This window comes from Equus caballus, chromosome 5 (genome assembly GCF_041296265.1).
Source record: "Equus caballus isolate H_3958 breed thoroughbred chromosome 5, TB-T2T, whole genome shotgun sequence".
NCBI classification, from domain to species: Eukaryota; Metazoa; Chordata; class Mammalia; order Perissodactyla; family Equidae; genus Equus; species Equus caballus.
Genome location: NC_091688.1, coordinates 37,262,335 through 37,278,195, shown reverse-complemented (window position 1 = coordinate 37,278,195; position 15,861 = coordinate 37,262,335). Strand labels below are relative to the sequence as shown.

The 15,861-nt window shown below is 37.8% G+C and overlaps 1 protein-coding gene across 3 annotated transcripts in view; it reads right to left on the bottom strand.

Annotated features, from left to right (window-relative positions):
- SPTA1 (spectrin alpha, erythrocytic 1) overlaps positions 1-12,163 on the bottom strand; it is a 64,788-nt gene extending 52,625 nt beyond the window's left edge. For all 3 annotated transcript variants that reach the window (XM_005610224.4, XM_070266945.1, XM_070266946.1), the window contains exons 1-10: positions 12,022-12,163; positions 10,618-10,857; positions 9,374-9,499; positions 7,581-7,721; positions 6,614-6,760; positions 4,436-4,569; positions 3,733-3,877; positions 2,280-2,434; positions 927-1,062; positions 712-813 (exon numbers count right to left, since the gene is read on the bottom strand). In XM_005610224.4, coding sequence (XP_005610281.2) covers positions 712-813; positions 927-1,062; positions 2,280-2,434; positions 3,733-3,877; positions 4,436-4,569; positions 6,614-6,760; positions 7,581-7,721; positions 9,374-9,499; positions 10,618-10,854 — 1,323 coding nt within the window. In that variant the 5' untranslated portion in view covers positions 10,855-10,857; positions 12,022-12,163. The remainder of the gene's footprint in view (positions 1-711; positions 814-926; positions 1,063-2,279; positions 2,435-3,732; positions 3,878-4,435; positions 4,570-6,613; positions 6,761-7,580; positions 7,722-9,373; positions 9,500-10,617; positions 10,858-12,021) is intronic.
- Positions 12,164-15,861: the final 3,698 nt, after the last annotated feature.

Genomic DNA, 15,861 nt, shown 5'->3' with positions numbered 1-15,861 from the left:
GGCTGAGCTTGGAGTCTAATGAAATGCAAAGAACCTGCAAATCTTATTTTAATTATTATCCCAGGGAGTTCCTGTGACTCTGTGATTGGAGCAAAATCTCTCTGGGTCAGGGGGTTGAGAGGAGCCCCTGTGATCCAGGAGATTAGCGTAATGGCTAACCTGATTCTTCCATCAATGGAATTCTGAGTGTTTAAAGCTTTCTTGTTATTTAATGTAAATTTGAGACACACAGATATAGGAAAATCAGTTTGATCTGAGGTTGTATGGAGGAGAAAAGAAAAGGCACAGGTGCCAACCATGTGCCAGGCACTGTGCTAGCACCTTAGGGAACCCAAAGATGAATAAGGTGCAGTCCTCATAGAATTTACACTCTAGAGATAAGCATTGGAAAGTGATAAAGTGGAGCATATGTGACAAGGCAAGATGGTATGGAAGTTTCTTATTAGGTAGAAGGTATCAAGATGAAAGTAGGTAGGTTTGTGAAATGAAAGCTCAGACGTGAGGAAGCACACAGCATGTCCTGAGAATTTCATATGACTCAATTTAGCTAAAGCAATTTGAGAAGGAAGCAGTGTGAAATTTAGGCCCATATTATTAACACGTTTATATGACTTCTATCTTCTTCCCATTCAGAGATTATCATATTATTATGAGATTAAGTGGGGGCTAAATAGCTATCAAAATTTCATGAAATTTGTTAAACTACATTACCTTTTCCTGAACTTCCACAGAGGCTTCATGATTTACATCCAACAGGGCTTGACCAGTCTCATCAGCGGATTGAAATCGGTCATCGTAAGAGTCAATCTCATGCTGTGGCCGGAAGACAAAATATCTTAAAATGCAGCAAGAAACCTTCCAATATTCTCGGCATTGAGTCAGGGCACCTCCCTTTTCCTCCTACTGGGGAGGCCTTTCCTGTCTACCTTGTGCTGCTGATGCCTGTCTAGCAGGGCTTCCCCACCAGCCACATCTGTGGGCAGCTCATCAGCATTGATGAGAGTGGTCTTCTCCTTCATCCAGCCTGAGAGCTCATCATAGTCAGATAAGAACCGCTGGTACCTGAGGGAAAGGTAAAGTAAAGGACAGGAAGGAGAAAGTAGACGTAAATGGACTTTGAACAAAAAGTCAGGGTTGGGTTGAGCTAAGATGATTGCTCCCATTTCCCTGATGTGCTTCCAGTTCTGTTAGTGGCACAGGTTGCAAGGCCTTCACTTCGGGTTGTCTATTCCTTGAGTAGATGTGTCATTGTGTGATGAGGCACATGGGCATTGCATCTCCAATATCACGAGATCACACCTATCCAAGAGGCACATAAGGTGGAGTAAAATATTCTTAAAGAGGCCAATAAATAAGCAAATAATAGATAAATAACAGGAAGCACCTTGTGAGGAGGGGGCCTAGAGTTAGGATTAGGAGCCCTCATATATCTTAGTTCACCCTAAACTCTTTCAGTAAAAAACAAAAACCACTAAAATGGTTACCTATTCAAAAATTAAATGCTCATCATTTAATTTTAAATCATAACAATGAGATAGATAAATAATGTTTTCTGGTAATTTAACGACTAATTCTGAAAATTGACCACTGACATGACACCCAGTTTTTTGGCAAGCTAACCCACATTCAGGAAAAAATTCTAGATTTTTTAATTACTATTTTATTTTTTATTTTTTTTATTTTTTTGATGAGGAAGATCTGCCCTGAGCTAACATCCATCACCATTTTTCATCTTTTTTTTGTTTGAGGAAGATTAGCCATGAGCTAATATCTGTGCCAATCTTCCTCTATTCTGCATGTGGGTCATACCAAAGCATGGCCAATGAGTGGTGTAGGTCCATGTCCAGGATCCAAACCCACAAATTCAGGCAGCTGAAGTGAGGCTTGCTGAACCCAACCACTGCGCCATGGGGCCTGCCCCTCTAGATTTATTTTCATGCTCTTCAGCTTAGAAATTGAAATTCATTTCAGTTAGAGTCAGGATTTTGACATTTCTCCAGCTGCTTTTCCAGCTCCATGGGCCACTTCATAGCCTCCTACAACTATACAAACAGAGGAGGACAGAAGGAGTGCAAGAGAGGGGAGGCGTCATGCTGAACATTATATCAGCTTGCAAAGGACTTCCCTTGGCAAATTAAATCTTCTTTTGCCTCTACTGAGCAAGCAGGAAGGCTAAATCTCTCATTGTTTTACTTCTTTCACTCTTTTATTTCTGCTTTTTGTATTATACCTGGACCCTGTAGAGATAAGTAGAGCAATAGAGAGGAGGGTTTTCCCACCCGTAAGAAGCCTGCAGTTTTGCAAATCTGTTGGTATCCAAGGCCTGAATGTTCTTCCAGGAGGAGGCCAGATCCTCTTTCATTTGCTTGATCTGAGGTGCATCCGAAGGATGAGAAAGCTTAAGCTTCTCTGCTTTGGCATATAACTCTTTCACCTTTGGGACAAAACAAAAACCTAGTGGGAAATCCAAGCACTCAAAATCCTCCTGGCAAAGTTTCATGGGAGGGATGTAACAAAAAAATCATATGAATAATAGTGATACATCAATGAATTAATAGTGACATATTTCAATTAATATACTAATGCACTATATTAATAATAAAAATTGACTGAGCACTTTTTTGTCTCTTATTGTGCTAAGCACTTCACATGCATTTTCTTGTTTTATAATCTTCCTTTCATAATAAAATAAATTATAATTTATTTTATAGAGCTCCTTCGCTACCCTCTATACAATTTCTGTAAATATTATTGTAGGAATCAGAAAGAAATTTCTACCCAGGAAAATTTCTGCCAAGAAAGTTCCATTAGTGCCAGACCATTTTGAGTACAATAGGGCAAAAATATGAGTGAATATGAGTGACTTTCCACGTTTGCTATTAGTCCTTTCATTATACTCAACTATAATCAGGTGTTATCTAGAATTTAGTATTTCATCTCCATTACTCATCAAATCACAAGATTTTATTTTAGATTATTAGAAAAAAAGACAAAAGGTTAAAAAAAATGATCCAGAATTAAAGAAGAAATAGAATGGTGGAAGAGTTTTCAGAAACTGGACTCAGGGACAGAGCTATGGTTAAAGCACAGCAAGTGGGGATCTGCCTGCTGGCTGACTCCACTGTAGACACTCAGGAATAATTTGCTTAAGTTCTGGTTAAAACTGTGAGGAGAAAAAGTTAGGATTGGAATCATTCAATAATACAAGCTTGCTCCAGGTTCTAGTATGCCTATGTCTGCTCCTCTAAGTATCAGAACTGGGTTTTTCCAGGTTTCAGAAGAGAACCCAAAGGTGGGTTTAGTAAGCTCCATGTTTACTATAAAAGGGGAAGAAGAAATGTCTTCCATTATCTACTGAGTGAAGGAAAAAAAGCAGGATTCACCTGCAACAGAAGAAAATATGATCAGATAAAAGGAAATATTCTCTGGCCACAGAGTACGGAGTGAGAGTAGCAAACCATTCTTGGAGGTATCTTTTTTTTTTTTTAATCATAAAATACATTACAAAAAACACAATATTTTCTGAAATATTTAAATAAAAGTAATTCAAATAAAAATAAGAGATATCCAATATCCACATACGAGTTATGAACTAGAAGGAGGAGGTATATTCAAGGGCCACAGAATTTCTCCTTCATTGAAAAGTGAATTTACTGTGTCCTCTGGAGGCAAGATGACCACTAAATGCTTCCTCTAGCTCAAAGGGCTAGCCATTCCTCCAAAAGTACTTACCTTGTCATCCATGACTGCGAGGTTCCTCTTAAGTGTCTTGTGGCTGTGAAACAGTGCCTCTGAGCTAACAAGATCTTTGCCATAGTCTTCAGAGGTAAGCTGAGGCTCTTTCTCCTTGGTCCACAGGATGGCTTCAGTCACATCCCTGGCAGATAGATATCCACATGAGCTCCAACAAAAGGAGATGCCAGGCATTGCAGGGCAAACAGAGCACATGGCAAGGACCACTCTACTTCACCCAGTTAGCAATTACCATGTATTCCTACACACTAATAAAAGGTAATGTAAAGAATTCTTGCTTTTAACTGTTTCCACTGAGATGTAGGGACCCAGGCATCCTGACTATTGAGCCTCCAGATATACTTCCCATGTCAGGGTCAGCTCTTCATGCATGTCTTTCTTCCCAACTCCACCTTCCATCCCATCCAATTCTTAATCTGCTTTCTTTGTCTCTGAAGAGCTTCCATCACTAATTCACTAGTGTTATTTTTATTGCTTTGAGATCCATTTGCCACAAACTTGGCTCTATGGTGGGTGTCAGTTTTCTTAACTATTCTCTCCATTGCTATCTTAAAGGCAAGCACATGATCTTCTTTGTTTTGAGATATTGGCCAAGGATTGCTAACAGTAGACACAGGCTAACACAAATAACAAACATGGTGCTGTTGCAGAGCTTCCTATACTGTGGTGGCAAGATTCATACCTTTTGAATCGCTGGAAGTCTGTAGCATCGGACAGTGTTTTCTGTCGCTTGAGAGCCAGACTGTAGAGACGTTCCCAGGCAGTATTCACCTCATCCTGCTTTTGCTTAATCAAAGTCAGCTTAGGATGGTTCTCCTGTGGGAGGAAAGCAGTGCTGGAATTATACAAAGATGAGATTATTCCAAAAATCATTTAAACGCTTCTCATTTCATATTGGTTCATACTTTATCAGAAGTGGAGAACGACCATTTAGCCAGATACTGACCTTCTCCTTAGCCTTGTTCCCTAGCTCTAACCTGATCCACATTACCAAAATCTAGGAAGCCAATCTTCCAGATATTGTTTTTTGCCCACAGCACTGGACTAACCTACTAACACAGGTTGCCCAACCACGTGGTTATTTTCACAACTCCACCTTGTTGAGGCCTGCTAAATCCCCTGAAAATCCTAGAAACCAAAGAACAGAAGAGAAAATTCCTTTTGTGAAATATGACTGAATTTTCCAAAACTCCTGTATGGTGGTTCTTAACTCTTTTGGGTCCTGACATCTTTGAGAATCCAATGAAAGCTATTTCTCTCTTCTCAGAGTTGTATACACATGAATACATATATAATTTTGCGGAAAATTTCACACCTTCTTGCAAACTATCTGAAGCAATGAGATTTATGAATACTAGATTAAGCTAGCAACATCAACTTATTTTGATACTTGCCAATTTTGAGTAGTCCCCATATGCCAAAGTCCCTGTTTATTCTCAGTTCCATTCCCATTCCAAAGCCTCTTCAGACAGAATTTTCTACGTTCTCCTTCCTGAGTGTATGGCCCTTTCCATTGTAGCTGTGTGGGCCCAACTCCAAAAGAACAGACAATACACCCTGTATTGTTTTAATACTTCCTATGGTAGATTAGAAAATGCGGTCACATTATTTTGCCACAAGGTCCTCTTTTCAAGAGGTGAAGTTTATTTCCTCACTTTGGATTCGGGTTGGCCTGTAACTTGCTTACCAATAGCATACAGCGGAAATGATATTCCCTGAGCCCCAGCACTTAGACCTCAGGAGGATTTTCAGCTTCTATTCTCACCTTCTTGGAACACTGACACAAAAAGGAGCATGGTTTACTGAAAAATGAGAGGCCATGTGGACAAAGGCTTCCTTATCCTTGCCAAGGCCCCAGACATGGGAGCAAGGCCATTTTGGCTCCTCCACCTGAACTGAGCCAACAATAAATGCAGCCACTTAAGAATACCAGGTGAGGTCTGGAGAACTGTCCAGCTGAGCAGCTGAGTCACTGAATCATGAATCGGTGAGTCTGACTCAATCAGAAGCAAATAACGTTTGGTATTTTAAGTTTCGTGGCAGTTTGGTACATAGTAATACATAACCAAAAAATCTCCACAATAAGAGAAAGGTGTTGGAGGGAGAACATTTAAGGACTGTTGGAAATGTGGCCTGGAAAAAAATTGAGAAACAGGTTACTTTTCCTACTCCAGTACCCATTTATCCTGTAATCTTGTTTTTTTTTTTGTTTTTTTTAACACAGACAGATCATTCCCATTATAGAGCTGCAGTGACAAAGAAATCATAAATGGAAAAATATAATAACCAACTGCTGGAGTTCCATTTTCCTTTATATACATGCAAAATCAGACAGGCTTCCCAGTTTTCTTGCATATACTAGGGTAATTATTCACACATTGAGTATTTGTCTGCTTAGATATTGAAAACTTATTTAAGAATTCTCTTAAGTCTATGAAGGTAAATCTGCCTCCTTTCCCTCCCACCTCACAAAAAATCATGTATCATATCATATATATCATAATAGCCCACCATTATTTCATATTCTTCACTACTTTATTATGGTTCTTCTTCATGAAGAAAGAGTGTTGCATAAGCATGAGTAATTAGTCTACTGAACAGTGCAGGAGTTATCTTATTGTGGATTTACTTCCTCCACACATGCACACACACATATACCACTCACACCTCTGAATCCATGGGCTGGCAAGGGATGAATCCAGAGAGAAGAAACTGCTCTGGGCATGTTACTCCAGGGACTTGAATCCCTCTGTTTTCTCACAATGTCCTATAACTTTCATGTCGCTCCTACTAATGGCCAGAAGTTACTCTTGAAGATCATACTCTTTCCCTAGAATGACTCTTTTGTTCCCCACCTCACCTCAGCACACTCATTGGCATATTGGTTCACTGCATCCACTCTCCTCTTTCGAGCTGTTAGGTCCCCTTGGAACTCTTCAAACTTCCTATGCAGAATCTCTGTGTGCTCCCAATCCTCACCCAGCTCCACGGATGTCACAATAGCTTCCTGTAGACACAGAAAATTTTACTGAGTCACCAGCAAACATTTAGGAATTGCTGCAGGTCAAATGCCCAAAATCCTTGCCTACATTCCCAGGATACCCTGGAAAGAGATACTGGTGGAGCCTGGGAGAATCCCTTCAGGAAAAAGCCAGAATCAGGAGTACATTTCCTGAGGCGACACCGTAGCCCAAAGGACAGTGTTCTTTGTGGTAACCCTTCAGAAAGACCAGGGGCATTGTTGGTCCCAGCCCATGGAAGGACCCTTTTACATTTTGGAAGATAAAACATACATTTGAAACATAAAAGTGAATTTGTCCTGGTTCTACTCAATTCAACATACTGAATAACTACAAAAGCGCTGTGCTAAGCACTTGCTTGTGTTAATCTTCAGTCCTAACTATAATATTGCTCTATCTATTTGGAAAAATGGAAAACTCCACAGTTATAGGCACTCAGATATAAGGTTCTAGGTAAAGTGCTGGCAATATCCTCAGCCTGGATCCATGATAAGAGCAAAAATCTAGGAGAAGGAATTAAGGATCATGGACAGTAGAAAAGAGACAAGACTAGATCATCTTTCAATGCACAGTTTCTGCATAAGTCCTGCCTTCTCTATATTCAGGTCCATACATTTAGACTTATGCCTCACATTTGACAAACAATGTTAATAACTCCCAAAATACTCCTAAATCTTCTCAAAATTCCTCCATCTTTCAAGGAACAAAGTCCAGGAACAGATACACTGACTTCTTTATGAATAGTCTGCATTAAGTTTACATGAATGCCTAGGACACAGAGGTAGGAAGTCTTGTATGTCCCCATACCTTGTCTGCAATCCACTCCAAGATGTCAGCACACTCTTGGAAGTACTGGTGGAACTTCAGGGCCCGCAGCAGCAGGATACCCTTCTCCTGAGTCAGCTCTAACAACAGGTCCCACAGACGGCACAGTTCATCCAGATGTTTCTGTGGGGAGGAGAAGCAAAACCACTCAGTCACAGAGAATGTGGAGCAAGTGCAGACTCAGAGACTTGTATAGGGAGGGACCTGGATAAAAACGTCTCCTCCCATTCATGTGTGCATTAATTCCTCAACAAATATTTAAAGGAGGAAATAGGATTTGTATGGAAATAGCTATTAAACCCAGCCATATATTATCTTTCATAAGATAAAACTTTTTAGCAATGCTTTGGGGTTTTAGAGGATGAAGTGATTACAAACAATAAGACAAGATAAAGTAAGTATTTGTGGAAGAATGCTCATTTTAACTGAACCTTGAGGAACAGATAGAATTTTGATAGGTAGATGATGAGCAGAGGTGTTCTAAGCCCTGGCAAAGTCACATAAGAAACAGCACGAACTGTTTTCCAGAAAGTATAAGAGCTACAATTTTTCGGGCTTATAAAGGGAATCAGCAGTACCAAAGCAATAAGAGGATTTTGAGACTATATACTTGAGGGCTTTGATGCCAGGTTAGCTTGAAGATCCTGTAGTACATATCTTGTAAAATTGAAGTTGTTGTCTATGTCATGTCTTCAAGAACCTTGTATCTTTCAACTACTCGATTGCTCAAGGTAGCATGTAGACCACATTTTTCTCTGAATCCTGCACAATACAATCTGACATAACCCCAGTGATTCTGATGGATGTGAAGATGTTTCAAACATTTTTCAAATATTTTAATTAAAGTAGGGAATTCGTGGCACAAAAAAACTGCAAATAATACAAAAATGATTTCTATCTTATATCAAGAAATAAGTTTTGTGATTTTCTTGTTAGAGATTCCTCTTTCTAATAAGGTTTTATTCTAGTTAAAGTCTATATTCCTTGACCATATTTTGTTGACAGTAAAATGGGATAGAATTTGTATGCTAAATACAGAAAGACCATTCTCAATTTTTGAACATGTAATACAAATTTGTTTTAACAATTAAAAAACTAAACAGTAAAACATTCACTCTTACAAAAAAGATCCTGAGTTGGCTATATCAACAAAAACATATTGGAAGCATACATAGATTAAGTCAGAAAAGAGCTGATACATTAATAATGTGCTCCAAAGTGGTGGTGATCTTTAGTGTTCAGGGAGGACTTTCTGAAGACGAATGATTTTAAGAGTTTTTCAACCATGAAGGTTTAGAGAATTACTATAGTGGTTATAGCATTGGGCTGTGAAGAGAACGAGGCATCATAGACAAAGGGAGAAAGATTTCAGAGAAAATTCATATGGGAGAGCATCCCTTGTTTGAAGAGTTTAAGGGACAAGGAATCTGAAGTCATACAAATAATTAGAAAGGTCATTTGGGAAGCCAATTCATCTGGGACATGTAGAACCAGGTTGAAGTGGGCTTGATCTTGAGCCAATTTATCCTGCATGGCATAAAGAGGAATGTGATGCCATCACAGACAGCATTTGTATCTTAGCTCTTCTCCCCACCCCAAGGGACACAATGACATTCCATCATTTTTCCTGCCCCAATCCCAGTAGAAGATAAGAGGCAGAAGCCCTTATTCTAAGCCAACTACATCAAGGTTTATATCCAATATAATCAATTAAAACCCTGATAACATAATCAACAACTAGAAACTTCTATTCAAGAACCCTACCATACATTTACCTTCGTGTCCTCATGGGCAAAATGTCCCTCAGTAAATCGAACTCTCCAGATTTCTTCCAGTTCAGGAATGACCCTTGATTTTGCTTGTACCTCTGCTTCAAAGGATTCATACTTCTGATATTTCCCCTGAAGTTTAGAAATTGGAGTTTATAGTGAATGAAGCCCAGTCTCCTGGACCATGAAGAGGTCCTCTTGCTCTTCATTTTGCTTTTAGGCAGAACTACTTGTTTCCCAACCTAGCTTAAGTGATAACCCATGACCATTGCTGGAAGATCACATCCTAAAAGAAATGGTTACTCTAGGAAGAACCACTGCACGTAGGTTTTCAAAGGGCCCCAGGCTCAGTTAGGAAGATTTTTTCCTCCCCCCACTTCTTTTGGGGAATTTCCACTACATATCCTGTTGTTTTAAAGTCTCAATTGCCTTCTGTGGGAATGAAAGAATGTAACACAGAGGTTTTCCTCTTCAGAAAAAAGGACTTCCTCTTCAGAAAAGAGCTAAGTGCTGTTGAAAGTAGAGCACAATGAGGGAGATGATCATAACAATAATGGCTTTTTATTTTTATTGAGAGGTTTTTGCATGCCAAATTATGCTATTGTTGTCATATATAAATTACTCCATTTAATACATATCATTTTGTCCCTGTTCCAGGTGCTCTTTCGCCAACATCAATTACCCCTTTTAGGCATGTAACCTTTTCTTCTGATCATGACTGCACCACATGTCATAATACAGGTAGCAGTGAGAGCTTCTGCTAAATCTCTCCTCCTCGGACCTCTCATTTGGACTTCACAAGGGGCATGAATAGCCATTTGGGAAAAAAAAAAAAAAAAAAAAAAAAACAGGAAAAACCTTGGTTTACTCATGTCTTTCTGAGGAGAGGAGAGAGCAGTTATTTCAGAAGCATAGATATCTATTCACCTCAATTCCATCCTTCATGTCACAAAATACTGAAATCATTTTGATCTCTCAGTCACTGTTTGGCCCATAGCTTAACTTCAACTGAATATTACACTCACAGAATGCTATCTAGAATGAATTTCCTTTGTACATCAGACACTGAGGCTGAAGGAGTTGAGGACATGGTCTATTTAGAGGCAGAATTACTGTCCTTAACATACAGTCTAATCTTTCTATTACGTCATCCCCCTACAATTAACCAGATGTACTCTTATATTAAAAGGGTGTTTCCCTCCCTAGAGATCTTAGGGTCTGCTCTGGGGAAGTCAATGGAACTGAGTGACCTGTATGTTAGTTGGGTCTTCATAGCTCTTATCCTCTGCAATCTTAAGTTTCTCCATGATCCATTTCTCCAGGTCATCTGCATCTCGTCTGAAAACCTGGTAGTGATAAGACTCTTCAAGCTTCTGACCCCTCTCAGCAACCAGCTCCTTGAACCTCTGGTACCGATTTAACACCTCGCGACGCCTCTCCTGGATCTCCTCTGCTGTTTCCAGCACCTTTGGCCCACCACTCGCCATAGCCTGCAAATTAAAAAGCTTCTGTCTATTGCTGGTTCTCAAATCTCTAATTTGTTGTCCCTTTTATATGTCCCAAGGCATTTATTCATATTGGACTTATGTTAAGATATCTTTAAGCCTGTAAATTCTGTTAAAAGGATTGTGATACATTTATATAATTTTAACCATACACAGCTACCATCTAGGCTAAAATATCTTGATCATTCAGAACACTTCCAACTTTTCACATAAACTTATGCCAACATTGATTCAGTTCTACAAATAGAATGAAATTGGACTAATGATGGAAGAGAAGTTTAAAGTAGCAAAATCACAGAGTTTTAGATGGATAACATAAATGCAATTTTATTGTTTTCAAAGGTTAAAAAGGGTGTTGACAAGTACTGATCATTCTGAACGTAATTTAATGAATAATTAAAAATGACTTGCAATTAACTTGATGAGTGATATACAAAAAAGTTTGGAAATATTTTCTTATTACTTAAAAGTATGTCTCATATATCATTTACTCTTTTATTTGCTTTATTCACAAACACTACAAGTCAAAAGTTCAGTACATCTTCTACACAAGTATTACAAATTTTAAATTATTAGCATCTCAATAATTGGCTTGTGCAATATAAAGCTAGTACTGTCAAACTGCATAAAATATCTCTTCCCTTATAGTGAGATCCAAACTGTTTGTGACAATATCTTACAAAATCTCTGTAGGATCCACCTTCATTCGTCTGGATTTAGGTATATTTTCCTCTAGCTTACCTCAGCCAGAACATTCAATACAAAGTTTAAATTTTAGTTTCCTTTTTCCTAAGTGTAATCCCTACTCTGTGGATGGCCTTTACTAGTTTGGCTGTAGAATTAAATCATCCTATGAAGATTCAAATCTTAATTGTGTATTATTTTGCTCCAAGTTACCTCGTTATTCTCTGCATGGAACCCTCATAAACAGATCATTGCGGAGGTTTGGTGCTATATAGCTAAAGCTTAAGGTCAGCTTTTAGAAGACTAGACATTAAAAAAAAAAGAATTAAATTGAACTTCTCTATTTCTTAAAAGCCAAAAAACAATTCTTAATTATCCTGTCAAAGACAGTAAAGAAAGTTCAAAGGAGAGAGACTTCCTAACTATATTAGTGACAAATTACACTGTAAGGAATTCTGTACTCACAGTTTCCTTTGGAAAGTGTTCTGCTTTTCCTAAAAGTCAAGAGCGTGGCAAGATAAAATGTATCCAAAAGAGACAGACAGAAAGAAAGAGAAACAATTCACATGGAATTGTCTAGTCTAACTCAGATAGAGATGACAGAAATGTTGCATACGCGGCAGAGACCAAAAAAAAAGTTCTCTTACTTGGGCCCAGAATCCCGCCAGCTACAATCAACATTATCTTCAGGAGACAGATTCAGCAGAGGCAGCCGCTAACTTTCACAGTTGCTGGGTGACTCAGCAGTTTGGGTAACTATATGGCTCTCAAACTTTCTTAATAAGACTTCAGAATAAAAAAAGAAAGCAAGGTTTTTAGATCAAAAATCACAAAGGAAAAACATACTTATAGATGTAAGAGAAAGTGGCTGTGTTAGGACTGTGTTTTTTTTCTTTAATTCATTTTAGATTTTGTGTCTGAGAAATATAAATCAGGAAAGAATTCTGGGTTGTTCATTCTTCTGTCTTTGTAGAGAATTACAAGAACTCAGGAGTCCTTGTTCCAACCTATCTCTAGGAAAAATAACTCAACAACTTCATTAAAACCCAACTGCAAATGTTTAACAGTCTTTAAGTCAACAAAATATCCTAATTCTTGCTGTAGAGTCTTTGTCAAAGTAGGAAGAAAATTTTAGTCTTGGTCTCACAGATTACAGTTTAAAAAGTCTTATTTAGCTGTACCCTAATCATTTAAATGGAAGGAACAAAAGAATTAGGATATATGTGTATTTATTTGTATTTGATGAAACAAAACTTAGGATACCTTACTTGAAAAACTAACGAAGTCACAAAATATTTGAAAATGGGACAGACTTCTAAAATGTGAGATAAAAGTCATCCTATTTTATATATTATTTTTAGTGGAGAGAAAAGGAGGCAGAAATTTTTCTCCAAAAGCATGTGCTTTTTTGGCAACTTTACAAGAATGCAACAAACAAACAAAAAGAAAGTAGTGGGATAGTTCCAACCCTCCTACAAGCCTGTGGGGCTATCCATGCCAAATTTCATTTCAGTATAAATCCAGTTTAAATGATCTAGCTTTCATGGTCTACTAGAGTAGATAGTGGTTCTACATTTCTGGTTTTCCCTGTTCCTGGATCATCTCACCCAAAGAAACTGAGAGACATTTAAATTCCCCTCTTGAAAGTCTAATATTACTTCGCTTTTCCACATAGGTTCATTATATTCAAACCAAATTTGGGTACTAAAGAAAGGAACACAAATCTTAGACAGTGCATTATAGCACATGAACAGAGGAACCTCTATCTGGAGTTGGGATGGGGAGGTGACATTATTTAATCTTTATCTAAGAGATAAGAACCACTATTGATTAGAATCTACCATATCTTAGTTCATATATTGACATGATTAATATACATTAATGTCTAATCTTTAGACAATTCTGTGAAGCAAGTATTATCATCCCCATTTTTATATGAGAAAACAGTCTCTGAGAGGTGGTCTCATCCCATGGTTGTTTGGTTTATAAGTATTTAAACAAAGCGTGAAATCCATGCCAGTGTGACCATCAAGACACTCTGCTCCTCATCTGTTTTAGTCAACCTTCTTTTAGTTCATCAACATTTCTGGTTGTCCTTTTTCAGGATCCTCTCACCAAGAGTGCCAACTATGTGATAACCTTGTCTCCAAAGAATAGGGCCCAACCAGCAGGATTGGTCATCACGAAATAAAATAAAAGTGGATAAGAACAATAGCCTTTAGAGCAGGTAGCAATGTGGAAGTGCACAGGAGACAGTCAGAGAAGAGGTTTTACACATTAAAACAAGAGTTCTTTGAGTTTTCAGTCATTGCAGCCAAGATACTCACGGTAAAAGTTTCTCTAACAGCACTCAAGCTGTTCCTCTGGCAGCTGCTGACGTTAAATTCAGTCCCATCCTATCTTCTCAGGCCCTTTAGATTGACATGGTTTCTCCAGTCCCTGAGCATTGTTTACCATTGTTACTATGAGTATTAGGGTGCTCTTGGGATTGATAGGAGGACATGATGAGAAAATCTTAAACTCTGGTGGCTTAACACTTGGACCACTGACCTTCTTGCCACTTTTATTGTTTCCCAAGAATTATTATTGGCTCTGATCACATAAAGACCATAATAAGAGAAGACTCAGGTAAAGAATGCATGAGAGATAGCATGGAGGTATAGAATCATGTACAATCTATAAAACCGCATGTTGCACTGTACCTAAATGAGTGCTGAGAGGTTACAGAGGAAGCTAGAGTTGCTCACAACCAGCTTCATTAAAGAGAAGTCTTGTATTCAGTTTTACAAGGGTGGGAGTAATTTGGAGGGCTGTTGCACTTGGTCATGGTTATCAGCTCTGGGCAGATCTGTACTTCACACATTACTTTAATCAGCACTACCCAGCTTGCCTCAGCCTCTGCTCAGTTATCAGATCTTCTTTTCTCGAACTCAGAAACTCTAAGAGATGCTTTATATCTGAAACTTCTGAAGTCTCTCCAAATTGTATCACTAACATTCACATGACGTTTCCCGTAGATTTTTTGGAGTCCAACTTTCTCAGCTCATTTACCAACAAGGAAAACTAGGTTAACTTTAATGTAAAACTAATTTCTTCTCTATGGAATAGAAATCATCATTATTTTATTATTTTTAAAATTTTATTTCTTGTTTCTCCAGAATTAGTTCTCATTTAAAAATGTCTCCAAGTTTGACTTCCAAATGCGTCAGAATATTACACAACATCATTTAAAAAAAAAAAAAAACAACTTTCTGCAATTAGCTGTTTCCACTCTAACTCTTACTACTTCAGGTCCTCTAAAGTCATTTGTCCCTAAACTGTATTTGGAAATTTATATGTTTTTCAAGTTTGCAGTCCTTTTTTTCCCTACCTTTATCAGTTCTCATTCTCCTTTATTTATTTTATTATTTTTCTGTTTTATTTATTTGGCATTACTGCATTGAATAAGAAAAACCAAACCCACAATATTTCCTTTATACAATGAACCATGTGATTGAAAGCTTGAGATAATGGAAAGTATTCTGTATTTGAAACTGAACCATCTAATTTGAAAGCTTTCTTCCACCATTTAATTGTCAGATGATCACTGGAAGTTTGCTTAAATTTTATTAAGTACATTATGGGGATAGTAAGGACTAATCTACCTACTCCAGAGAATTATTATTTGACATGAATTAGATGGGTGATTTAAAAACACTTTGTATTTAAACTTACAGAGTAAAAGAATCACTATAGTTAATTGACATAAATAATGCCAACTGCATATATTTCAACTACTTCAAGTCATACATTTCACTTTGAATCATTAATTTTGAAAATCAGAATGTAAAGAGCAAAGATATGACATGAGATACTTTCTCAGAAATATGTGCTTATCTTTTAAAGAATGATTTGCAATGTATCATTAGAAGATCTCAGATAAAATTGCTTGATGTCCCCATCCACTAATAATTATCTCTGTGTAGTGACCCTGAAGGAAGCCATGTAAGCCTAAATCCTTACAAACCTTATAAAAACAGCATATTTGGTGACATGGCCCAACTCAGGGTAAAAATAGCTGGGCTAAAAAATATTATTTTTCATTAGAATAAAGGAAAGTAGGAGCAAAGTGCCTGGACTAAACATTATTTTCCTTAATAGCCATTCAGACTGAACTATGAAATTTAATTCTTTTATTTAAGGGACTGAATTCCCAGGATATCAATGAAAGTCCTATTTAGCATCTAAGTATATGCCAGTCATAGAAATTTGAGTGGATTATCTGTGACATGTTTCGGGAAGAAGAAGAAAAGAAAAAAGATTGGC